The sequence below is a fragment of the Toxorhynchites rutilus genome, chromosome 1, assembly GCF_029784135.1.
Source record: "Toxorhynchites rutilus septentrionalis strain SRP chromosome 1, ASM2978413v1, whole genome shotgun sequence".
Taxonomy (NCBI): domain Eukaryota; kingdom Metazoa; phylum Arthropoda; class Insecta; order Diptera; family Culicidae; genus Toxorhynchites; species Toxorhynchites rutilus.
The window spans coordinates 127,451,948-127,478,305 of record NC_073744.1 but is presented as its reverse complement, the minus strand read 5'-3'; the positions used below and the strand labels follow the sequence as shown (position 1 = coordinate 127,478,305).

Sequence of the window (26,358 nt, the reverse complement as noted above, 5' to 3'; positions counted from 1 at the left end):
TATGAACTATCAAAAAGTCAGGTGAAACACTAGCATTTGCGCTTATGCGAGGACTTATACCATGCTTATTAATTCTTTTACATATCCGGTCTCCGTTCGAAGGAAGATATACTCTGTTTCTGGTGGGATTTGAAATGGATTCTGTATTATGAGCTACTACCAAGCAACCTGTTTCCCACATGTATGGCTCACGGCAGCTTTCAACGAGGAAGCAAACATGTTCTAGTAGGACAGAATAAGCTGTGTGAAAGATGGAGAAAGATTGTGAAACAGAACTATGGATATAAAATTAAGTTATAATGCGTTGATTGAAAATGATGTTTTTGTTTTCCCAAAAATCGATATTAACTTTTCAGACAATCCAATATGAGCTATCCTGATTTATCCTGATTTTTTATTTTCATTCTCCCTGATTTTTTAAAATTATAGTTGGCAACCCTGCTTACAATTGAAAACCACGAATACACTAAAATAATCGATTTCAACAAAATAAAAATAATAATGCAGACGATGAAGAAAATTATGTTTGTGTCTCGCAATGCTCTTAAACATTCAGGAAAACTTGCAACACATGTAGAAAAAAAAACACATACGTACGCATTTAAATAAAAATTAGAACAGAAGCGGGTCTCAAAGTTATATGTTTTTCAAAATTTCGAAATGCCAGACAATATTTTTAATTTTTTTGTACCGCATATTTAAATTTTTTTTATAATTACATTTTTTGATGAAAAAATTGTTTGAAGATATTTATCGATACACATAAGTAAGATGTATTTCCAGTATTTTTTCGACATTTTTGTCTCAAAGCTATTGAGAATGGCGTGAAAAATATGAGAAAACCGAAACCCGAAACAACAGAGATCGCTTAATCTGCTCGTTTTGTATTTAATGTTTTCCCTTGAGCTGTGAACGCTAGCGAATATTTCACATTAAGTGCATCTGGCATTGCAATTAACACAATGATCCGAGCCATGGGAAAGCAGGCGAAAAAGAGAAGAGTGCAAATGATTATAGGTCGCTTCTAGCCATCAGTGTTTGGCTTTGTGTGTGTTGCTTGTTTTCGTTGCGCGAAACTTAGGACTTGTTCATTTCCTGTACATGTGAATAGCACACCTTCGATACTTTTAGTTGCCATTCGTATTTGCTTCCGCTCCCGCTCCCGTTTTGATGCAACATGCTCCTAGCTTTGTTGACGGTTCTGACCGAGAGTCGAGAAACGATTTTTCATAAACTGTCATTCTCGCGATGTTTCATCGCTGCAACTGTGTGCATCTGTTAGTCGCGTGTTTGATGCTTGTTGAATGGCGATGCACGGAAGATGCTTCTCGTAGAATACTCAGTACAATGCGTGCAATTATATAAAGAAACAAATTGCGACATATGACCAATTAGTGTATTGTTCTCGCAAAGGCAAGAAAGAATCGTTGCTTCTCGAAATGATACTACAAAACCACGCAAGCCATTAAACCTTTTCAGGGTCCCCGGAACTTTTTACAAAAGAGTTATTTATGAAATTTCGACGTATTCGCAAATATTATCTGAAATAATAATCCAACAAATTTAAAAAAAAAGTCCTACGTCCTACGTCTCGGATACTACCTCTCGATTTTTTTTTAAACTTGGTACTCATGATATACTATCAGCCATTCCATGCCAAACCGATATAGTGGTTCTCAGATTTTCGTCAATAGTGGTAGTTTTGTTCTTTATCGCAAATTATTAGACCCGTATTTTTTATTTTTCTGTTATGGTGACCATTTTCATTTTAGGGTGATCCGAAAAATCCATTTTTTCACATTTTTGCCAAATAGACTTTATAAAAAAACATAACTTTCGAACCACTGTACCAATTCAGATGTTCGACGTATTAAATTAGAGTCAATTAGCTGGTCTTTTTTGGAAAAATACTACAGTTGCAGAAAAATTTAATTATGTTTTCGTTATTATTGATTGTATTTATTTTTAATGGTTGTATTTATTTTTTTGTATTTATTTTTAATGGTGTTTATAGTCTCGGGACCAAAAGCGCTATATTTTTTCTATATTTTTTTTGGAAAGCTGATGAGTTTTCACATAACATATGGCGAAGCCAGGGAGGCGTTTTTTTTCGTTTTTGAGTTATGGTTTTTCAAAGTTAACCGATGGTCCGAAAAATATTTTTTTTCCATTTTTTTCCACTACAAAAAATCATAACTCGATATATAAAATTTAAGCCAATGAACTAGTTTGAAAAAATATTACACTCTGAATAAAATTATTGATTACATTTGTTTTTTATAGCTTACATCTTACATCGGGATCAAGGAAGCCACATTTTTATTTTATTTTTTCCTGTAAGCTGAGGTTTTTTCACATAATATATCCGAATACCAGAGAGGTGTTATTTTTCGTTTTTAAGTTATGTTTTTTCAAAGTTAACATTTTTCAGGATGTTAACTTTGAAAATGGATGTATGTGACTATAATTCAATTAAATGGCAAGTGTGTTATTTTTTTCAAAAAAAAAACACCAGCTAGTATTTGATATGTCGATCATCTGAACCGGTCTAGTAGTTCAAAAGAAATAAATTTTTGAAAAAAGTCATTTTTTGGGAAAAAGGGAAAAATTATTTTTTGGACCATCGGGTAGCTTTGAAAAATTATAACTCAAAAACAAAAAAAAAGTCTCCCTGATTTTGAGATATGTTATATGAAAAATCCTCAGCTTTCCATAAAAAAATAAAAAAATATAGCGCCCTAGGTCCCGAGACCATGAAAACTTTAAAAAAACAAATACAATCAAACCAAAACATGAAATTTTTGCAAGCGTAGTATTTTTCCAAACATGACCAGCTAATTAGCTTCAATTTAGCTTTATCGAACGAATTGGATCATTTGGGTTATTTACTTAAGGAAACTTTTTTTTTGTGCGGTCGTTATCCACCGCATGTTTTTTCTTTTACAAATTGTGTAACGAAAACTATTAAAAAAAAATAGGTTTGCCTGTAGTGGGAGGCGATCTGGCGTAGTGGTAACATCCATACCTCTCACGCAGAGATCACGAGTTCAATTCTCACTCCCGACATTCTTCCAAAAATGGAAGTAAAATGTGACGAACCAGCCGAAATGTGTTGAAAGTCACTATAATAATAATAAAAAAAAAAAGGTTTGCCTGTATATAAGTTTGATATAATTTATGGAATTTCAAAATCTACATTATCCATCCACGTAGCCAATTTACGTAGTTGATTGCTGCCGATTTCAAGCAGTCACTGTAAAAAACATAGGATGAGATTTTGAAATCCGTTAAATATACATTCTAATAGACAGATAATACATTAGAAAAACGATTATTTGAACGAAACCAGTAAAAATAACAATAACAATAAAAATGAAGGGCATAAAAATAGAAGGGCAGGAGCAAATTTTTCTACAATTCCAATTGTTTGAATTCAATCAATCGGATTCTAATAATAAATTAAAATTAGTTGAACATCACGTGAAAGACAAGCTCATTTCTCGAAGAAGGAATAATTTTCTGAAATTATTGAGTTTTAATGTTTGCATTTGGTATATGCAACTCAAATATTTGGAATAAAACAAATAAACACGAAAGAAAGGCTCATGTTTAGAAAAGGAAAAAATAAATCAAAACATTGCATTTAGTTATTTTATCTTCACACTTTCAAGTCATTCATGCTTTAGATTTGAGTGTTGAAATTATAATTATTATATTCATTGTACTTACACTACATTCTATGAATAATTCAGCGAAGGTTCCGGCATCTTTTTTAAAATAAGTCATTATAATTTTACATTTCACTTTGTATTTTTGTTGCTCTCTCTCATATTGTGATGAATGATTCCTATTGATTATCTAGAGATTTGACAAAATTCCTAATCCGATTTTCATGTTCGCAAAACCTCAGGCATGAATCCGTTCCAAGGGAGTAAATGATCAAAAGAATGTCAACGCTCCGTGTTCTGTTCCGTATTATGATTTTACTGCTCCACAGCTCGAAAAATACTGAATGGTCCTCGCTACTAGACCGCTTTTCAAATATTTCCGACTATCTAATGAATCTCTAAGGGGTGGGGATTGCGATGCAGTTTTCGTTCACTTCGTGAACTGAACACCTAGCGATATGCAAAAATGTCTGCGAAATTCTCTCGATTGAGTACAAGAGCTGTGAGTATAAGTTATTGATAATAATGTTTTGAATTATAAAGGCTTGAAAAGCAAATTAGGAAAAGTTTAACTAGAGGCGGATTAATTCTCCGATTTTGAAGCATCCAGCAATCCAGATGTTGTTTTACAACTAAACTCTCGGCCTTCAGAAACATGTTATATGTGTGAGGCACATTTACAGAGAATCAGTCACATACGTTTAATTTATTTCACATGCCCGTATTTGTATCGAATGAGTAACTGGGACATCAATGATTGCTTGTACCTATCGACCAATCAGAACACGAGGTTTTCGTTTAGATAGTGCTTGACATTTTTCAATTGTTCAATCATTGTATGTAAATTTTTATGAAGTTCCCAAAATTATTGATGCGAAAATCTCGTGAAAACAACAATGACTGCACAATAAGCGTTCAAAATTTGAAAATTTTCGCAATGCGACCGACACCCCAATATGCTCTCGAAAGACGTTATTCTACGTCAAGAAATGTTTCGTGGTCCTTCGTCAACAATGCGGTTGTTTGCTAGACACAACCCTGTAGAATTTTTTTTCTTATTTACGTATCGCATACTTTAATTCCCCCTTAAGGTGAAGGTGGAAGCTAGCCACAAATGGCTGCCACAATGGTGCTCATTTCTTTCATCTCCCTCCCGTACCCCTCGCCCGAAAATCAATAATTTTGGGAAACAGTGTGAAGAAAATGATCGCTTGCACACACTTCCCACCAAGTAATATTAACCAAAATCTAATCGATTACTCACCAAATATTAAATGTATAGTGGAAAACGTCGTAAAACTCGAGCTGGTGCTCTGAAAGTTTCAATCTTCGGCAATGGTTTTGTTTGTATTGGTGAAAACATCTATATTTTTTCGACACTGATGCCAGACAACATCATCGAAACAGCTATAAAACCACTCAATAAAATGTTATTCCTGAGTCATAGAGTTTCATGTCATGAAAATTGATAGAATAAAATTGTGTTGATATCAATACAATTGTTATTTTTACGTTTAATGGGTCTGTTATGTGCACCCGTGGCCGAGTGGTTAGCGTCCCACACTATCATGCCGGGTGTTCGGGTTCGATTCCCGTTCTGGTTGGGGGATTTTTCGTCAAATAAAATTCTTCCGGCTTGCACTGTGGTCACGCGTATTCTAGAGCTTGCCACTTTAGAGTACATTCAAGGCGTGTTATTCGGCATAGAAATCTCAAACAAGTATCAATGAACGACGCTAGTTAATGAATACGTTGAGACGGCAAAAGTTCCACAGGGAACGTTAACGCCATTCAAGAAGAAGAAGGGTCTGTAATGTAAGTTTCAGCAACTTTAACATTGAGTAAGAAAAAAAAATTACAGAGCTCGGAACACTTCCACGGCTGCCTATGCTTTCAAAAACAGTAAACGGAAAAGTATTACATTCAATAAAAATGCCTCGGCCAACGAAGAGAAGGGTTAAGGCTCTCCAACGTAAATATATGAAAACTCTACGATCAACGAAGGGAAATATTAAGAAATTATCAACATCGAGTTACTATGCGGAACTTGTTAATACCAAGTGAGCCTCAATTCGCATGTGTTTTAAGTTGGCTCATGTTACGCTCGCGTATAATCAGAATTTTACTTCATATGCAAATGCACCTTCTATATATATTTATATTTGCAATTGTTTATCGGAACACATCGTTCATACATTTTACTTCAGTATTGAATTGTTATTTTTTTCAAATGTATTCTAAGACTCGTGTTAGTGAAGCGTCACACAGTTTGATAAGTGAATTTATCTATTTACGTGTGCTTTGCTCTTCTCTCACAAACACTATTACCCCATTTTTACACGTGGGTTTACCTACACTACTACAATGGCTAGCTTCCACCTTCACCTTAAGGTGAATAGATCAATTCACTTATCAGACTGTGTGGCGCTTCATTGACACGAGTCTTTGAATACATTTGTAAAAAAAAACAAATAACAATTCAATACTAAAGTAAAATGTATGAACGATATGTTCCGATGAACAATTGCAAATATAAATATATATAGAAGGTGCATTTGCATATGATTCTGATTATACGCGAGCGTAATATGAACAAATTTATAACACATGCGAATTGGGGCACTTTTGGTATTAACAAGTTCTTCCGCATAGTAACTCGATGTTGATAATTCCTTAATGTTTTCCTTCGTTGATCGTATTGTTTTCACATATTCACGTTGGAAATCCTTAACCCTTCTCTTCGTTGGCCGAGGCATTTAGATTGAATTTAATACTTTTCCGTTTACTGTTTTTGAAAGCATAGGCAGCCGTGGCAGTGTTCCGACCTCTGCAATACAATTTTCTTACCCAATGTTAAAGTTGCTAAAACTTACATTATAGACCCATTAAATGTAAAAATAATAATTGTATTGATATCAACACAATTTTATTCTATTGATTTTCATGACATGGGACGCTATGACTCCGGAATAACATTTTATTGAGTTGTTTTTATAGCTGTTTCGATGATGTTGTTTGGCATCAGTGTCGAAAAAATAACGATGCTTCCACCAATACAAACAAAACCATTGCAGAAGATTGAAAAACGAAAATTTAACTTTCAGAGCACTTGCTCGAGTTTTCCGACGTTCTTCACTATACGGTGCGAAAGCAGATGAAAATTTAATATCTTGTGAGTAATCGATTAGAGTTTGGTTGATATTACTTGATGGGAAGTGTGCGAAAACGATCATTTTCTTCACACTGTTTCGCAAAATTATTGATTTTCGGGCGAGAGGTGAGGGAGGGAGATGAAAGAAATGAGCGCCATTGTGGCAGCCATTTATGGCTAGCTTCCACCTTCACCTTAAGGTACCCCAGTATGTGTTGTTTCCGCATCCTGGCCGAAACATTTGTGACCAATATGTGCTTGGCGGTTGCCGGAAAGAAACTTGAACAGTTGTTGGTTGACCATTCTCTTCGTGATCTTGGAGACACGGCGAGTCAGCAATGTAGGACGGCAGTTTTCCGGTGAGCATCCCGTTTTGCCTCTTCACCATAACAAGCAGACTGTGAGATCATTCTCGAGGAAAATCACGTTCTAAGCGGGGTCCGATCCCTCTGATTTACCCATGATGGTTAATGGAAGAGTTCCTGAGGGTGGGATGGTTGTTTCAGGTGCTAGTTAGGGTCATAAGAAACCCGTTAGAAAGATTGTAGAAATAACAGAGAAATCAGCTTATGCGCCATCTTAAAACTTTTGCAGATTATTGCCTTGATCGCTGAGGAGAAACACAGATCCATGCCAAAACAATCAACATCGATCTCTATACATCAGGGGTGGCCAAACTTTTGGGCATTACGAGCGACTAATTGTTCAAATGCTAGGCCGCGGTCTACCATGTACCAATGTAGTATTAGACAATAAAACATAATTTTGACCATTCTGTACTCGCGCGCAAAATCATAACTCGTATATCACAGACTGTGCGTATTTCTGTAATTTTGTAATACGAAACTTTTTTTAAAGCAAAAAATATATAATTAAATAAAAGAAAATAAATAAAAATTATAAAAATAACTATCGGTTACTAAACAATTGCACACACATAGTTTAGTGATCAAATTTGAGTTGGATGTTCCCGTGTCAACGAGAAGCCGCCCGCACCAAGTAACGAAAATATCGCGGCCGCAAGTAGTAAATCCATCCGAAATTACCCGAATCAGTCAATTGTACGACGTTCTCAAGAACTGGACATCTCTCAAACCTCATTGTGATTGTATTTTACGAAATATGGCGAATATTGAAAAAAAGATGATTTTTATCACAAAATCATCTTCAGCGATGAGGCTCGTTTCTGGCTTAACGACCAACAATGGTCAACAAGCAAAATGTGCGTTATTGATCAGATGCAAACCCATTTGTGCTTCAAGAAACACCATCAGATCCGCAAAAAAATACTGTTTGGTGTTGTTTCAATGCCGCAGGAGTGTTTGGGATAAATTTGAACTCACTATCTTCCCTCATGAACTATCTATCGGAAATATTGGCCCTTATTATGTAAATTGAATCGAAATCGGCCGATTCGATCCCTATTACTATCACACCGAACAAATTTTCGTATTTTGTAAATCGATAGAATCTTATCGAATTGAATTATTTCTCGAACGTCGGCGAATTACATATTTTGAAACATTGCCGAAATGTTTCCCAAAGCAAAACATCAGAAATGCAAATAGCCAACCAAACAGCTCGAAAAATTATTCCGACAGCTTTCACCCGACCGTATCTAAAACAGAAAAATAAAGCTAACGAACAAAATTCTGTTTAACTTGAATTACATAATAGAGTCCAATATTCAATTTTGAAATTTCTAATTTCTCATTCACTAGTTGCTCTATTCATGAATATATTTCTTGAAATAAATCTGCGCAATTAATTTACATTACTTATCATAGTTTTAATATCAGTAACAATACTTCATTAAAACTCGCATTCGCATTCTTCAAAGGCGAAGTTTTGTTCAAAAATTTAGCTCATATTAATTATATGGTTTTGAATATCAGTGAAAAAAAAATTGTGTTTGTTTCGAGTGTTTCCAGCATTCTCAATTCGTCATTTAACAAATGATATGCCTGGAGAAAGTGCTCCCGTGGCCGAGTGGTTATTATCATGCCGGGGGTTCGGGTTCGATTCCCGTTCTGGTCGGGGGAATTTTTCGTCAAAGAAATTTCCTCCAACATTCACTGTGGTCACGCGTATTCTAGAGCTTGCCACTCCAGAATACATTCAAGGCGTGTTATTCGGCACAGAAATCTCAAATAAATACAGGTCGGACTCGATTATCCAGGATTCGATTATCCGGAGTATTTTATTTCTGATTTTCGGAAATTTTGAATAATTTGTATAATAATTCCAATAATTCTAATATGGGTATAAAATGAAAGGGCTTGACTAGTAGAACACAGTTATTTATGAAAAATGCAAATCCAAAATGGCGGCCACTTCAAAATGGCGGATTACTCCATCAATATGGGTATCAAATGAAAGGGCTTGACTAGTAGAACACAGTTATTTATGACAAATGCAAATCCAAAATGGCCGCCACCACAAGATAGTGTCATATATATATATTTTCAAAACCTCATCAATATGGGAATAAAAAAAAAGTTCTCGACTAGTAGAACACAGTAGATCATGAAAAATCAAAGTCCAAGATGGTCGCAGTTCCCAAATAAACAATTACTTTTTAATGGTTTCATTCAGCTTACCCTGTTTGTATGTATGTCTGAAGGTCTGTAGGATTGTCCCACATTAATTGAAACTTGATCCCGTTCCTGATTACTGATTGATCTAAAATTTGGAACATACCTTTAAATCTACTGCCATTATAAAACTACGTATTCCACGATCTTGGAAAATTCAATTTGGCCGCCGCTAAAAATGGCTGAATGGCTTGATTTGGAGAATATACTACATTATGAACGACATAAATTCGAAAAGGTCGTCGCCACAAAATGGTCGACTATGTATTTTTTGCAATAATAGAATACAGTATATCATCAAAATATTCCGAAGAAAGTAAGGTAAGAAATAAAAAATTTAAAAAAAAAATTTAAATGGTTTTAATGTAGTGCTCCCGTGGCCGAGTGGTTAGCGTCATAACTAACATGCCGGGGGAATTTTTCGTCAAAGAAATTTCCTCCGACTTGCACTGTGATCACGCGTATTCTAGAGCTTGCCACTCAGAATGCATTCAAGGCGTGTTATTTGGCATAGAAATCTCAACTAAGTACTAATAAAAATGACGCAAGTAATACTACGTTGAGACGGCGAAGTTCCTCTAGGAACGTTAGTGCCATTGAAGAAGAAGAAGAATGTAGAAAAGTATTCTAATGATACAGATAATTTATTAAAAACAAAAACTTAAAAACTAAAAACTTTTTAAGTTAAACGGTTTAATGTACTAAAAGCTAGAAAATAATTAGACAAGTAGTAGTTGGTAGTTATCACATCCGTTCCTTCATTAATCTAGGGCAATGATGAGACTAAAATAAAATCGTGGGGTATATGATGAAACAACTGACTGTGGATAAAGGAAATCCAAAATTTGTTTCTTACCCCATTTTCCTCAGAATATTTTCATGATGTACTGTATTCTATTAGTCAAATCATTTCATTTAATACCGATGTCGATAGTCGACCATTTAGTAGCGGCGACCTAAAGGGTGTTCGGATCAAAAAGTGGTCAAACTAAATTGCGTGTAAATCGATTATTTGTTTATTAAAAAAATCAAAGTAGTATCTTTCTTTTTGAAGTTCAATATGTATAAAAGACGGAAAAAATACTCAGTTAAGATTCCGGTCGATCTAGTCCAAATTGGCGAGCCTTTCGTTTGACGCCTGCCATCAGATTTTGTAGTCACCTTATCCACTTTCTTCGCCGCAGAACGCCAGTTTGCTTTGAACTGCTTCTCGCTGTTAACAGCTTTTTTGGTCTTCTTAAGGTTCTGCTTAACTATCGTTCAATATTTTTCGATTGGGCGAAGTTCTGGTGTGTTGGGAGGGTTCTTATCTTTGGGCACAACCTGCATCTTGTTAGCGGCATACCACTCCATGGCCTTTTTTCCATAATGGCAGGATGCCAAATCCGGCCAAAACAGCACAAACAAGTCATGTTTCTTTAGGAAAGGCAGCAAACGCTTTTGAAAACACTCTTTCACGTAAATTTTCTGGTTGACGGTCCCGGTTGCAACGAAAATGTCGCTAGCCACTCTTCTGTTCGTCACTGCGGCTCCCGGCTTTCGATTTCCCCCAGATCCAGGCTTTCTAGTTGTTGACAAACGTTCCCCGAACACTTTTATTACTTTGGTGACGGTTCATTTGGCCACATTCAACGATTTTGCTATTTCTGCGTGCGTGTAGTTTGGATTTTCACGACGCATGTACAAAATTTTGATTCGTCGCTCCTCTTGTTCCGACGCCATTTCGATAACTAAAGATCTAATGTCAAAATCCAAATAGAGACATCATTCTACACACACGCACCTACAAAATGAGGGATGATCAGGATGAAACACAAATTTCTGCATTACTCGAGAATTAATCAAGCAAATGAAACCAAATTTGGCATGTGAAGATTTCAGAGTGCAATAAATGTTTCTATGGTGGTTAGACTCTCCACCCGCCTCTCTGAGGGGGGGGGGGTCTGTCATACAAATGAAAAACAAGTTTCTACATTACTTGCGAATTAATCAAGCAAATGAAACCAAATTAGGCATATGGAGGTTTTAGGGTGCTATAAATGTTTCTATGGTGGTTAGACACTCCTCCCGCTCTCTAAGGGTGGGCTGTCATACTAATGAAATACAAACTTCCGCACAACTCGAGAACTAATCAAGCACAATTTGGGATGTGAGGGTTTTTGGGTATGAGAAAAGTTTCTATGATGGTATGACACCCCTCCAAACATGACAACTGCGAATTTTCGGAAAACTCTGAAGGAAATAGGAAAAATTCGGAAAATTAAATTCCCATATGTTCTACAATTACATAGTGATAAGTGTTGTTAGTCCATTTGATGTTTGCGCTAGCGAAATTGATCTTTGTTCGAAACTGGAAATAGATTTTAATGTGATGAAACGCACTCCTATACCTTCTTCTATCTATACCAAAAACAGGATCGCCGGATGTATTGATAAGAGCAGAACTCGAGGAAGAAATTGTCCGATTTAGGGCTATCTTTATTCTATCATATTTTCTGTATTAAACATTTATTCAATGTAACGGAGAAACATGTTATTTGCAAGTGGTTGAAAAATCTTGAACGAGAATTGTGTCTGAAAATAATCTGATATTATAATGATGAGTTTTGTTAGAAATGCTATGAATTTTATAGAAAAAGGTAAATTCAACGGGATCGATTAAAAGATCAATCAATGAACAGTTCTGCGATTGGACCCATGAACTTGCTCATAGTAAGAAAACGTGAATGTTTGAAGGTATTGATAACAAAAAACAAATTTTGGGCGAGACGAAGTTTGCCGGGTCAGCTAGTGAAAATATAAAAACGGAAACTTTAACGAAGAAATATCTACTCTTCCAACTAATATGTTCTGTTGAGGTTAGCATAAACACCTTATGAAATGATCACGGCAAAAAGTGGAAGGATATTTAATCCATTGCGTTTAGAGGTGACACTATCCTAGACCAGCTGGCGAGCGCTTAGGAATACCTACGCGGGCGACCGGTAGATCGCGAACTACCGTTTGGCCATCCCTGCTATACATCATACATTGCTCGTTCTCTAAAATTACGACAAAGACTGATCATTTTCGTTCGTTGTGCTTCAAACTTTCATATGCAGACGAAAATCAATTTATTATGACTATCGTAAAGCAAACTACTGATTAATAAATCCTCTCTTCTCACCTATTAATTTGAATGAAATCCTGAATGAACGTTACATTGAAAAAACCACAATGTCCATACTGAATTACTGTGGTAACGTTCTGATGCAATACACCATTGTAACACGTGAATATTTTTGAAATATATTTTGAATTGAAATAATCCTTTGTTTGTTTTCAATATTGTGTGTTTGATTAGGGTTCTCTCGTCATTGCACATCGGGCAAAAAAAAATATTCCCAGAGAGTTTTCATGGTTTTCATTTCATTTTCCATAGTTTGATTCAAATGGAAATATGTTTGTGTAATGGATACAAAAAATCTGCACTTTTTTATTATGATTGGAACGAATAACATTACAAGTCCGGATAGTTGTTCTCAAAACATAAACCTAGACTAAATATCATCTAACATGCTTTTTTCTTCTTCTTCTCCTTCTTCATTTGATTTGTTTGTTTCCATGTCCCCCATGTCCAACATCGGCAACATCGTCGTCATCCGGCAGCAATGTAGTGCACGCACAGCGGCAAATTGCTATGATTTCGGAAATGATTCACACCGCCAGCCTCGTGCACGACGACGTCATCGATCAGTCCTTTGCGCGGAGGGGTAAACCCAGTGTGAACGTAATATGGAATCATAAAAAGGTAAGTGCGCAAGCAAGTCAATAATTTCTCAACTTCTGTCATGTGGTGAGGGGGGGGGGGCGTTGGAGGAGATGTAATATCATAGCAGCATAGATGTATTACACACACACACGGTGCGAAGTAAGCATCAATTTCTAATTTATGACATTACATCACTCGCGTCGTCAGAGTGACCAGTATTGCGTAGGCCGCGGCCCGTCCACCGGTGTCAAGGTCTTGGAATCGTGGGCTCGTTGGGCCAGCGTACCTCAACCACTGCATCACAACATTCCAGCCGGGAGGGGAAAACGGTGGCAGGGGTTATGCGCACTACTTTTTTTGCGTATAGTACGAAGATCCGGTTTCGGAGGGTTGCACACAAAGAGAGAAAGAGTGAAATGGCGTACAGTTTTCTTTTTCTTATTTTCGCTAGACCTATCCATCGGAGAAAAGCGCGGCTCACATCGTAACAGAAGTGTTTCGGCGGATGATTTCGAGGATATTTTGGAAGTAAGGGCGCGGTCGGTGTTTTTTTCTGTCACAAAGCGCACGCTAACCTGCGCTGCGGCGCGGCGTGGTGTGGGGCCACCGAGAAACACATTCATTTTGTCACATTTTTTCGAAAAAAAAATCAGGTTTGTTACACAATCTCTTATTTCACCGACCGCGCCACATATTTAGCCTATTTTTGTTTGTCGTGTTTTCATCGACTTTTGAACAAAACACAACGCGCGAGCAAAAAGCGGTTGCATACCATCTGCTTGTCGATTTGTTGAATTTGTTGAATTGCTAGGCACGAGGTGTGCGCACGCGTTGTTGCTGTCGTTGATCTTTGTTCGGGCTTTGATATGGTATGCAAACAACGCATACCTGTTGTGGAAAGCAATTTGCGAAGTGTGGGGTACCTGTTGGTTTTCGAAAAATTAGGAAAAAATTTCGTTGCAGGTTTGTACTGTTTGCAGCGCGCTTGGTGTGGGTTGAAGCGTTTTTGAAAAGCCTGCGTACAATTCAAATCGAATTACTCTTTATTTGTCTGGACAGGACAATCAGGAGGTTTGTTTGTTAAATAAACTTGTGATATCTGTCACTACATTATTAATGGCTTTAACCCTTTCACGCCCAAGGGAAATATTTTCCCCTTCTACAAAAATCGTTATCGATTGTTCAATTATTATTGAATCGATATTTTTTTTTACTGAATGTCAAAACGGAATACCTACGTTTTGACTGAATGTCAAAACGTATATCCAAGGCAGTAAATGAGTTTCTGAACGAATAAAAAAAAACTGTTAAACATAGCCCGGTCTGACTTAACACTGACTACATAATAAATGTGTTAAGTGCAATGTCCACTTGTGCTTCACATGTAAACGAATTTGTTTCGTAGAATACCATAATTAACTATTTACTTTACTTTTCTGATAATTTTTATTATATTTTTTGTATTACAAAGCAATGAATAAAATACCGATATAATAAACTGAACTCTTCGTTTATTTACTTTTATGTTTCATAGGGAAAAAAATATTTCCCATGAAAACACCTATACACCCTGCTTTGTTTTTCTGGTGGTATTCTCTTACTTTACACCCACAATAGTTAAAATATTGTGTTGTATTGGCATATTTAGTCTTGGACATCTGATGGTCCTGAAAGGGTTAATCAATTCATTAATAACCAAATCTGAATGGGTGGCACATGTACTGGCTGAGTGTCCAGATATAAGAAATCGGTTGAATTGTAGTATATAGTGTAGGACAGGGGTTCTCAAACTATTTTGGGCAAGAGGCCCCTTTTCCAGAATGAAGTCATACCTCAGACCCCCTATAGCTAAAGTTCGGTACTTACGTATCAGCGTCACCGGAGTCGAAATTCAATAGATAACAATTTTATTGTTCGTACGGATACTCAGATATTTTTTGTATTGTTGTTGCCTTGTTGTCTGCAGTGTTTATTATTTTTAGTGCTACGAAAAAGCGTATTTTGGGATTTGCGGTGTTTACGTTTGAACGCTACCGGAGCGCAATTTTCATAATGAATTTACTTTTTCGTAATGAAATTTATTCAAGGTCAATGTAATGGCGACGAAGTCTCCATCTAACGAGGATAAGGAACCGAGGCTGACGCAATCCGAGTCGACCGCCGACCCGCCGTCGGAAGCGGTGGTTCCTCGCAGTTTGAAACATAGAAGATGATCCTTCAGCTTAGTCCGACCGAACGTTAGCGAGCGTCAGACGGCATACGTTTGCCTGGCGCATTACGTTTGCACGGTTAATTTTTGCTCTGAAACTTTACGTGAAATGTGGAGCTCCAGTGGCGTTCACACGTAATTCCGTAAATCCCATATACAAACTATCCCAAACTACAAAACAGTGCAAACAGCAATGCACCAACAATACAAAAGATAACTGAGTACCCGAGCGAAAAATAAAGTTGCTATCCATTGAATTTCGGCTCCGGTGACGCTAATACGTAAGTACCTAATTTTTTTTTTGAAAATCCTATCTTTAGGTTTTTTTTTCTTACTAAATAATTATCAATTTAGAAAAATTGCAGTTAGTTCAATGAGTAAACTTGACATTATTTTCTCATCATATTCAACAAAATAAATAGACATGAAATTTAGTAAATATCAAGTGTAATTAATAGTTATTAATAAATGTTACCAACAAACTATAAAAAAATCAAATCGCAAACCAATCTATCCGCAGCTATCAAAATATCAAAATACGATTCAATTTTGGTTAGTTAAAGCCTTATATCTCCGCGTTCAGTGATTTTCAAATAGTTCCTTCGGTTTCGGGTTGTTCGTAAACACACTGAAGCCTTTATCGACAAGGTATCATGATGGAAAAATGAGAAGATATTTTTCAGGAATGACCCACAACGCAAGATACTGTGTTTCAATATTGCGTTGTAACAAGAACTTATGACAAACTTGGTTGTACTCCTGCTTGAGCTCCTCATATGTGCTGATGATAATCAACTTTTCTTGCATTATCACCTTGGCTCATTCCAAGGCTGTAATATATTACGAACTCATTATCCACTGAGGAATTTGAAAATATTGAAGATCCTAGAAGATCTTAGTAAAGGCATTGTGTAATACGTCTAAGTGAGTAACATATGATAATGATTTTTTTCATGTTAAATAGTGTATATGTTTGAAAAACAGAGAAATTTTAAACGTGCCTGGAAGGTCTGTACGTTAAAACACTTTATTTGCACGAACTTGTTCACGTTTTTTTACTTGTAGAATTTTTCATTTTGTACTTTTCGTACTTTTTTTCTTTTCATCTTGCGCACGCTCATCGTCTTGTTGAATTTCTAAAATGTACAGCAATAATATTTCCTACAAACATATTAGTCATTCGTATAACAGGGTGGTTCAAACTACTTATGCAGCATCTAGAAAGTTTCAAATAAGAACTTGTGTTATCTAACACTAGGTTTACGGACGATTCATATATGCAGCCTTTCCATGTCAAACCGAAATGGTGGTTCTCAAATTTTCGTGAAAAGCGGTAGTTTTGTTCTTTATCGCCAAATATTAGACCCGTATTTTTAAAACAAATTCCATTAGGGTGCATATTTGCGTTTTAGGGTGGTCCGAAAAATCCACTTTTTCGCCTTTTTTGATATTTTTCGAAAATTTGTAACTTTTGAATTACTGGACCGATTCGGATGATCGACATATCAAATTAAAGACAATTAGTTCGTATTTTAGAAAAATACTAGACTGGCAAAAAATTTGATTTTATTTTCGTAATTTTTGATAGTATTTGATTTTTGATGTTTTCATGGCTTTGTGCTAGTCGGGCGCTGTATTTTTTGTATTTTTTTTTCTTGAAAACTGAGGTTTTTACATAACATATCCAAATTTTTTCGTCGTTTTAAAGTTATGATTTTTCGAAGTCAACCGAAATGATAAATGTAAGATTTTTTCAAAGAAGACTAGATTATTGGATTCAATTTGATATGTCGATCATCTAAATCGGTCCAGTTGTTCAGTTGTATTTTTTCAAAAAAGGATTTTTAGGAAAAAAAGGGGGAAAATTGATTTTTTAACCCCTACAATGGAAATGAGCTAATGAAAAAATAAAAAATACGGGTGTAATATTTCGCAATTAAGAAAATATATACCAGTTTTCACGAAAATCTGAGAACTACCATATCGGTTTGCCATGGAATGGCTGCATACCTATCTCAATTTGACCCGTGGACGAATACATACAGCAACACTTAGTATACTATAAGTATAAATAAAAATATGTATAATTGAGGTTCACAATACTATGATAAATGATACTGATTCAAAAAATACTAAAAATACTCGAACTTAGCAACTGAAATTTTGAAAAACCTCTTCGCACTCTGACTTTATATTTATATTCGTTCTTTTCATTGTTCCATCTCGGCAACAGTTGTTTACTGCTTGTTTCATTTGAGATAACGATATCGGATAATGACGATAACAGATCGAAGTATTGTCGGTACATTTCTATTTATTATTGTTGTGATGTTTGCATGTTTACGCAAAATGTTGTCTACATTATTGACGCATATCCATAGAGATAGGTATACCACATAGATAATTTCAATATATCAACGCTTTGAAAGAAAATACACATCAATATATATTTACCTCGATTAATGCATAGAAGTCATTATGAGAGATGGAAAAAATGCAGACGATTTTTGTAATTTTCCTTATAAAATTCGAAATGCGTCAAAATGATGCGTCCCGTATATCTATTGTTGATAGGGGTCGATTTTCAGACCTCGTCGACCCCCAAAATCAATTTTCGTTTATGTCGAACCCTTGGAAACCGAAATCGACCACTTTGAGAAATCCTGGTGTAGGATATAATAACTATATTTATTTATAAAACCGGCCATTTAAAGTTTATTGTTCAGGCGCGAAACATTCAAATAGAAACACAACAGGGTTTTATAACTATGGAACCAGATGGAAAAATGTTCAGTTCTTTACAAAAAAATTCACGTCATTTTCACATGAATTTAAAAAGATCTGATTCAGATAGTTTCTATCAACAAGAATGAACTTCATAATCATATACTGCTGTTTTTGCACCAAATAAACCGTGATAAAATCCGGACGGCCATGGCATAGTTTGATGAATAGGGGTTTCCAATTCTGGACTAATCAACTTGTCTACCAGATCACCATCTCCTGGAAGCTCTTCAAATCACTCATACTGCTTGTAAGCTGCATCTATTATTCGTACGATCATGCCTCATAAGCTCTTGATAGGTTTTTGATTCGGTAAACAAGCTGACCAGTCCAGAATATGAAGCCCCTATTTATTAAACCATGCCATGACCTTCCGGATTTTATGAATTGATGCCAAATTACCCAATTATCACATTGTTTTTGATGCAAAAACAGCAGTAAATGATTCTGAAGTACATCGTTGCGCTTCTGACTGTTCATACGTATTGGAGGTAAGCTATATAAACCAGGTCTTTTTGAGGAAATTCTCCCCAAAACCATAAAAATCCCATCTCCAAAGCTGCGGGCCCCAAAACTAATGTGGAAGCTAATCTCATGGGTTTAATTATTTCAGGAGAACTTCTTTGGTTTAGATAGATTACCATCTTCATACTGGGAGGACTTACGGAACGTGTCATGTAATTTTTCAACTCGTAACTTTGCATACGGCAGTTTGATGGTTTGAAGGAAACATTTACAAAAAGGCCTGGTTCAGATAGCTTTTCATCAACACGAATGCACAGCCAGAAGAGTAATGAAGTACTTCAGAATCATTTACCTCAGTTTTTGCATCAAAAATACCGTGATAATCGGGTAACTTGGTATTAATTCATAAAATCCGGAAAATCATGCCATAGTTTAAGGAATAGCGGCTTCATATTCTGGGCTGGTCAGCTTGTTTACCAGATCAAAACCCTCATCAAGAACTTATGAGGAGTGATCGTACGAATAGTAGATGCAGCTTACAAGCAGTATCAGTGATTTGAAGAGTTTGAACGAGCAGTAGAACGACAACAAGATACACACTACAACATGGCATAGCTTGGCCGAAACCACCCGAAATGGGTTATCTGAACTGATTGAGAGCTAAAGATGACCTACGAATTAGAAACTTATTGCAATTCATGTGAAATTGACCTTAAATTTTGGGAAGTTTTTTTAATGCTTCGCGTCTCAACACAACAATAATGTTTAAATGGCCAGTCTTGGGGGTCTCCGTAGCCACATTCGTAGCGCATTCGCTTAGTAAGCAATCGATCGTGAGTTCAAAACTCAGGACTTTCATTGACCATCTTTGTGATGTTACAGAATAACTACGTCCACGCAAGAATCAACAGCGATGGAGATCGATCCACGGTCGAAATAAGATCGATTCATCCATACAACTGCTCTGCTCGGCAAGGCACATCGCTGTTCTATAAATAACTCAACAATGATCAATCAACTGTCTCCGCTGTCCGGTCTAACTGGATAATGGAAGAACAGAAGGGAAACTCTTACACCTAAATGGCTACTGTGAAAATGTTTACCATATGCAATGGTATAGAAGGGAATACTCTAACGCCGAAAAATGGCAACTGTGTAATGTACTAATTATAGACATGATAAACATGTGACATGTACACGATTAAAATTCGGCTCCTGTAACAGCTAAAATGCTAATGAGCCTAAAATAAACAAAAGGGATAAAAAAGGCCAGTCTTATAAATGACGATAGTTGTTGTATCCTACACTATATACATACAATATGGCGTAGATTGGTCGAAACCACCCGAATAAGTTTTTCAAGTTCTTACATATCTCTGGAAACTCGGAAGAATTGAGAGGTTCTATAGTTATGACACGCAGTGTATTAGAAACGTGTAAAGATTGTACTCGAAAAAAGTGCAACACTTTCATCTGTGTATAACTTTTCATTGCAGAGGACGAATTTTATGCCAACTCGTCTTAAGAGTTGGCAACACCATCTAAGAGAGCAGTGAAACGTTGTGGATGTAAAGACATTGACCATTTGAGAAACTTAACATACCTTAAATCTTCTAGAAAGAATAAGACTACATTTTGAAAAGGGCCATTTTTTCTAAATTAAAAAAAATATAATTCAAAAAGTATGATATCTACAAAATTATGATATTACAAAGTATGATGATGGATCCTCCCATTTAGAGATTGTCGCTTTAACCTTGGGTAGAAAAAAATCCCGAGTTCCACGTCGGCCAGTGTTGTACCATTCTTGGGCACATCATTGCTCAATTTGTTTGGGCACCCATGTTTTCACGTAATCGGCCTGATGCTACAAGACGATTCGCTTCTTCGTTCCCGGGTATTCCAGAGTGGCCGGGTATCCACATAAGCGTGGTATCTGGAGGTGTGTCGAAGAGGATTTTTTGAATCAACGGGTGTGTCGGTCCTTCCGAACCAATCGCTGATATCACATTGACCGAGTCAAGCAACACCAGGACAGAACTGTCCGATGGATGGGTAGCAGCAATGTTCGCTGAGACCGCTTCTGCCGAAAATACGTTGCAAACGTCTGGAAGGTGATGTGGATTCCGGATATCGGAAGCGGGAGTTTCTGGTCGGTGGTTTTCTGGAGGAGGCGATTAGCCTCGGCAAGAAGGAAACCGTCCCTGTTCGGTCCTTCTGTCTTGCTTGTAATTCCGATCGCAATGTGACATAATGTTTTCCTTATAAAGAATCGGAACGGGAGTTCCCAGCGCAAGCTGCGTCTAGATGGAAGGGGTAGAAAGAAGAAGACCGGAGGTAGTGCGGATCGCGCGTTTGTATGTGGGGTCGAATTTGTCCATTACGGTCTGGATGCGGCTGTGGCAATAATTCTCAACTCTATCGCAGTGCTGACTGAAGAACATCTTCCGGTCTATGGTGACTCCTAGAAACCGGATTGTATTCCGTCTTGGGATGATTGTTCCGTGGATGACTAAGGAGGCCCATTTGCCCATGAAACGGTTTGTGTTAGTTTCCGTCTAACAAGTTTGATGGAGGCGCCCATCACCGTTAGTTACCGTTACCATTACCAAAATACGGATGCCCCTTGGTCGAAAATGCTACCAGGAAAAGTGTTTCGGCTAACACGAAGCCTTGGGGAACACAGGTTTCATCGGAGAATTTCCTTGATTTGTGGTTTCCAATTATTACCCGGAAGCAACGAAGGATCCCCCGGCTGTATAGCTGCTGCAGAACTACCTGGGTCCAGGATCGGGTATATGCCCCGGCAATGCCCAGTGCGACTAGATCGGCGTGAAAGTTTTCCGTCCTTGCCTCGTTCTGAGCACGCCACAGGGTGGCCAGGTATGTGTTGGTCCCGCAGCCTGATCGGAACGCGTGTTGCCGGAAGTCTAGCAGACGGTTTTTGGATAGGTGTTGAGTCAGTCCAATCCCGCCGATTCGCCCTTGGCGACAGCCAGGGCCAGATAAAGTTCGCGGATTTGAAATAGTTGGCTGAGGTACGGGTTTCGGTATATGTCTCTTATTTTGTATCTCCGTAATGAGTCTGTCTTGACAACGTTTTTTTCTGGTCGTCGACTGCGAATGGGTCAGAGATAGTCTCGTTCATCACAGACATCACAGAGGGCGTTGACTCGCCACCATAGCTCAGCCGAAGTTTTGTCACCGTCGATGAACTCTCGCCAGCTGTCTGTTTTTGAACTGCGTTCGGTTTCGTGTATCATCGAGCATCATCGGGTTGCCCTCCTGCCAGGAACGGTGCTGCTTCTCGGTATTGATGTGAGAGCTGCTTTAAACAGACCTTCCCAGAGTTGGTTCATAGTTGGTGGGCCGAGCTCTCGGTTGAGTTGATTCAGGAGCTTTTCGATGTTGGTTTGATAAGCTGTCCAACCCAGTGTGGTGATTAGCTCATTCCGCAAGTTGAGGTTTCTCGAATTTGGTATATACAGTGAAACGATAGGCACCGGAAATGGTTGGTGAACTTCCACTGCAACTGCTGGATGTTCTGTGCTTAGACTCACTACGGTGAACTGAAACGGTTGACGAATTTCTATTGTGACGGAATGGTAAAAATTAGAGCGCACGTCTAGGTCCCATCTGTAATGGCTAACGAAATTAGGGAGTACTTCGGAACCAGAAGTTCAGTATCGCAATATCGTTCAATTTCATTGAAGTTGTTGTGGGATTGCAGACCATTCGCGAGTTGTGCTTCCGTGTATCTACTGTGGTGGTCATTCGCTCCGCAATTCTTACGGAGCGTCGAAAGGATTTTCTTAATTCCGTCAAACCAACGGGGGATAGTCACTATTTCCCCGCTTATCCGTCTCGCTTCGATAGGAGCTGCCCTAGCTGGAATACGGAGGTGATTTCCTTTCTGTTCCTTCGAGTGTTGTTTATCGCTTTGTTACGTGTGAGCACCATTGATGTTTGCTCAATTGTGGTCGATTCTGTTACTATTCACTGGAGAGGACCTTCGTACGTCAAGTTACGACAAAATCTCCATATTCCCGTTCCCGTAATCGTCTTCTGGTTCGTCAGAAGAAACGTCCATGCCGAAATCTCTGACGGATTGAGCGTTTTATACCTCTTCGTCAGAGATTTGTATGTATTGACCGGTTGTAAGCTACGTGCATTTTTTGTACTTCTAGGGGACGGATTTGTTAAACGATTAACTAACGATTGAACGGTACCACACAATACCATTGCACAATGGTCCAGGAGATGCTTTTAAGTGGAAATTCGCATTTATAGCTCGACAGTTATTCTCTAGACAAACACCGTTTTAGACAAAGTTGTTACACATAATAGAGCGCTCATTTTTATGTTATCGAAAATAGGGTGACCAAAATTGTAGATGAAATAAAAAAAAATCTAACTTTCTTATCTTTGTTATCTTAGGCGAGGAGGGTGAATGAACCAACTTTGCAAAAATATAGCTAATATGTATTCATCTTCTTCTTCTTAGATGGCACTAAAGTTCCTAGAGGAACTTCGCCGTCTCACGTAGTACTACTTGCGTCATTTTTATTAGTACTTAGTTGAGATTTCTTAAGCCGAATAACATGCCTTGAATGCATTCTGAGTGGCAAGCTCTAGAATTCGCGTGACCACAGTGCAAGACGGAGAAAATTTCTTTAACGAAAATTTTCACCGACCAGAACGGAAATCGAACCCGAACACCCGGCATGATAATGTGAGACGCTAATCGCTCGGCCACGGGTGCATTTGAATACGTATTCATAGCTAATATATTGTTCCCTGAGAGTCTCAAAAGTATCCGGGTTAAAATTAATTTTTGGTGATCATTTTTTTTTGTTGCATTTGTTCGATTACCGCCTTTATATAGAATTTTGTGTTTGTTATTTGTATCCATGAAACTAAAACTTGAATCTCAATCTATATACGGCATTCGTATCCCTGAATCCAATGACGAAGTTTTGTGAATATACAAAGTAATTCAGTAAATATGTTTCGAGGATTTGGACATTCGTCACTAAAAAACGATGGTATCTTCTTAGATGGCACAAACGTTCCTAGAGGAACTTGGCCGTCTCAACATCATTTTGGTACTTAGTTGAGATTTCTATGCCAAATAACAGGCCTTGAATGCATTCTGAGTGGCAAGCTCTAGAATACGCGAGACCACAGCGCATGTCGGAGGAAATTTGTTTGACGAAAAATTCCCCGATTAGAACGGGAATCGAACCCACGGCATATTAGGTGTGACGCAATGAGGTACATAGCGAGCAAACTTATGATGTCGTAATTATTTACATCCAATATGAAATGTATATGGTAAAAACAAAATAATGTTTAAAATACTCACGGTTTCATGACGATTTGAGCCAAAACACGCATGAAATCTTGCAACTGTTTGTTTTCTAACAGATGACAATTGTTTTGTAACCTATATTATATATTATTTATGTGGTAAAAACAACTATAGAGCAGTCGTATGTTTGGTTTTCAGTGAAATGCTAGTTAATTGAAGACTATTTTCTCACATCATACACACCGACACTGAGAACCTGAAAATTATCAACATCGTTTCGTAGAAATGATAAAAGATCGTTTGTTCCTATGAACATAGGGGAGTGAAAATGGCGCACACAAATATCACTTTCATCCGTCTTTTTCGATGTGATGTTACAAATATCCACTGCATGCTATCACATTAAACTCATAATCAGCGGGTACTGCACTGAAATATATTCTTTTAATTCATAAAACACTTACTGAAAATTGCATTTTTACATCGCAATCAAATATAAACACAAATATCGACGTCACAATTTGGGAAATAGTTATGACAGTGCATGCTATGTCGCTCGAAACTCCACCATCTTCATTACCTTTTTTCCAGGACATTGGGTGTGACGCTAACCACTCGACCACGCGAGCATATGATTCACCTCAAGAAATTCGAGTCAATCCTTCTCCCATAAATTCGCGTGTAGCCTTGAAATTGGTCATATGAAAAATCGTTAAACAGAAGTAATTTAGATGAATGAATCCGTGTTGATGCTGGAATATTTTTTGGACGCGTGATCACGAGCCACATTCTTCATGGGCTATGACGTGTTTTTATTCGCATATTTATATTCATAGGAAAACAATTTTCTAACTTATTTACATTCGAAAGACATCCCGTCTCCGAGAAACGATCGTGTAGATATTTCGACTGATTCACCGTTCCAAGGGTATCAAACTAACTGCACGGCTCGACACTTTTTGTCACATCGAATTGATTGTCGAGCGAAATTTCGCACCTTTTGGGAAGTCAAAGAGTCTGTGTTTTGAACTCAAACACTGTTGTTGGTAGAATACCGACTTTTCGGGTCTAATATTCATCACATTACGGCCAGTCACAAGACAACCTAGTTTATCTTGTATCTAAATTAGAAGATTCTTCCACCTGTGCGGCTTTTAGGTGGAGAGTTAATGGACCGTATCTAACACCCCCGGCACGATACGAATAAATTCTCCATTCTGCATCGGTTCTTTGTTGACCTTTAATGATCTGTCCTCTGCGAAATATAGTTTCGCACCGAAGTGGATATAAATGTTTGACATTTTCCTTCACGATAATTTCCAGGTCAAGCTCCTTCTCCAATCCAATCGTATTTTTCCTCAAATGGCGAAAACGAAACGCTCATCGTGCGCGCTGGTGGCAGCTGATTGTAGCGTAGCACTCGGAGAGTGCAAATGAGTTAGCGCCCTTGGCGCATTATGCGCTAATTTCTCTGCTCGAGCAACGCCATAGATACTACAACCCTTATGTATGGGTAGCTTCTCGTGCACACGAGATGAATCGGGTCCACCACTGATCAAAACGCAACAGCGCAACAACAGTCATCGCTGAGATGCACCGATGAGAAGATGGCTTAAGGTCTTCGCGGTGGGCCCCGCGGACATTTCCGCCTTCGAAGGCAAGTTGCAAGTTGCGCGCGTGTCGATCATTCGGATCGAATGCGATCGACCGGTCGACCTTGAGTCGCACTATAGCCAAACCATCGAAGACCGGTTCCGAAATCCCTGAAATAAGATTAGAATGTTGCGTTTCGGTTTATGTGCACTACCCTTAGCTTACATAGATTGCGACCCCCGAAAAAAAAACTACCCAAAGATCTACCAAACAAAAGGCACCGAAATGCGCGCGCGCTCCGATGATTAACATAACTGTAAACAACTTGTTTCAATCATCGCGATTTGTCATTCTGGGGCCCCCCTCGAAAGTCACCCGGACAGAGTATTTTTTACAACCAGGATCCACATTCCATGACCCACTTCGGGTCGCCTGCCGAATTAATATTTGGCGTTTTTCGAAATATGCGACAGTGATTGATCCGCGCGATGAGGTGGTGTTAATTTTGCAACAAAATGAAAAATTTTTATCCACCGGATGGCGATTCGAGCAGCAGGAAATGAAGTGATCACGAATAGCGGTGTGATGCGGATGATGGATCGAGTTATGATCGTAACAATGCAATTGTGGATTTTGATGTGCATTTCCTGCGATTTGGAGCAGCGAGTCCTTGACTGAAATGGTTATTAATCAATCATTGTGCACCTGTTGATTTGCTTTTCAAATTTTTCACAAGGAACTCAGAAGGTTTCAGAATAAATTAAAATTGGAAATTTTTGCTTGTTAATTAATAATTTTTCCATTACCAATCAGTTTCAAAACGCACCATATT

The 26,358-nt window shown here is 37.7% G+C and overlaps 1 protein-coding gene across 6 annotated transcripts in view; it reads left to right on the top strand.

The window, feature by feature from the left end:
* Positions 1 to 26,358, top strand: part of LOC129778206 (all trans-polyprenyl-diphosphate synthase PDSS1) — a 247,833-nt gene that overhangs the window by 160,138 nt on the left and 61,337 nt on the right. For all 6 annotated transcript variants that reach the window (XM_055784969.1, XM_055784961.1, XM_055784980.1 and 3 more), the window contains one exon: positions 13,062 to 13,203. In XM_055784969.1, the coding sequence (XP_055640944.1) occupies positions 13,062 to 13,203 (142 nt within the window). The remainder of the gene's footprint in view (positions 1 to 13,061; positions 13,204 to 26,358) is intronic.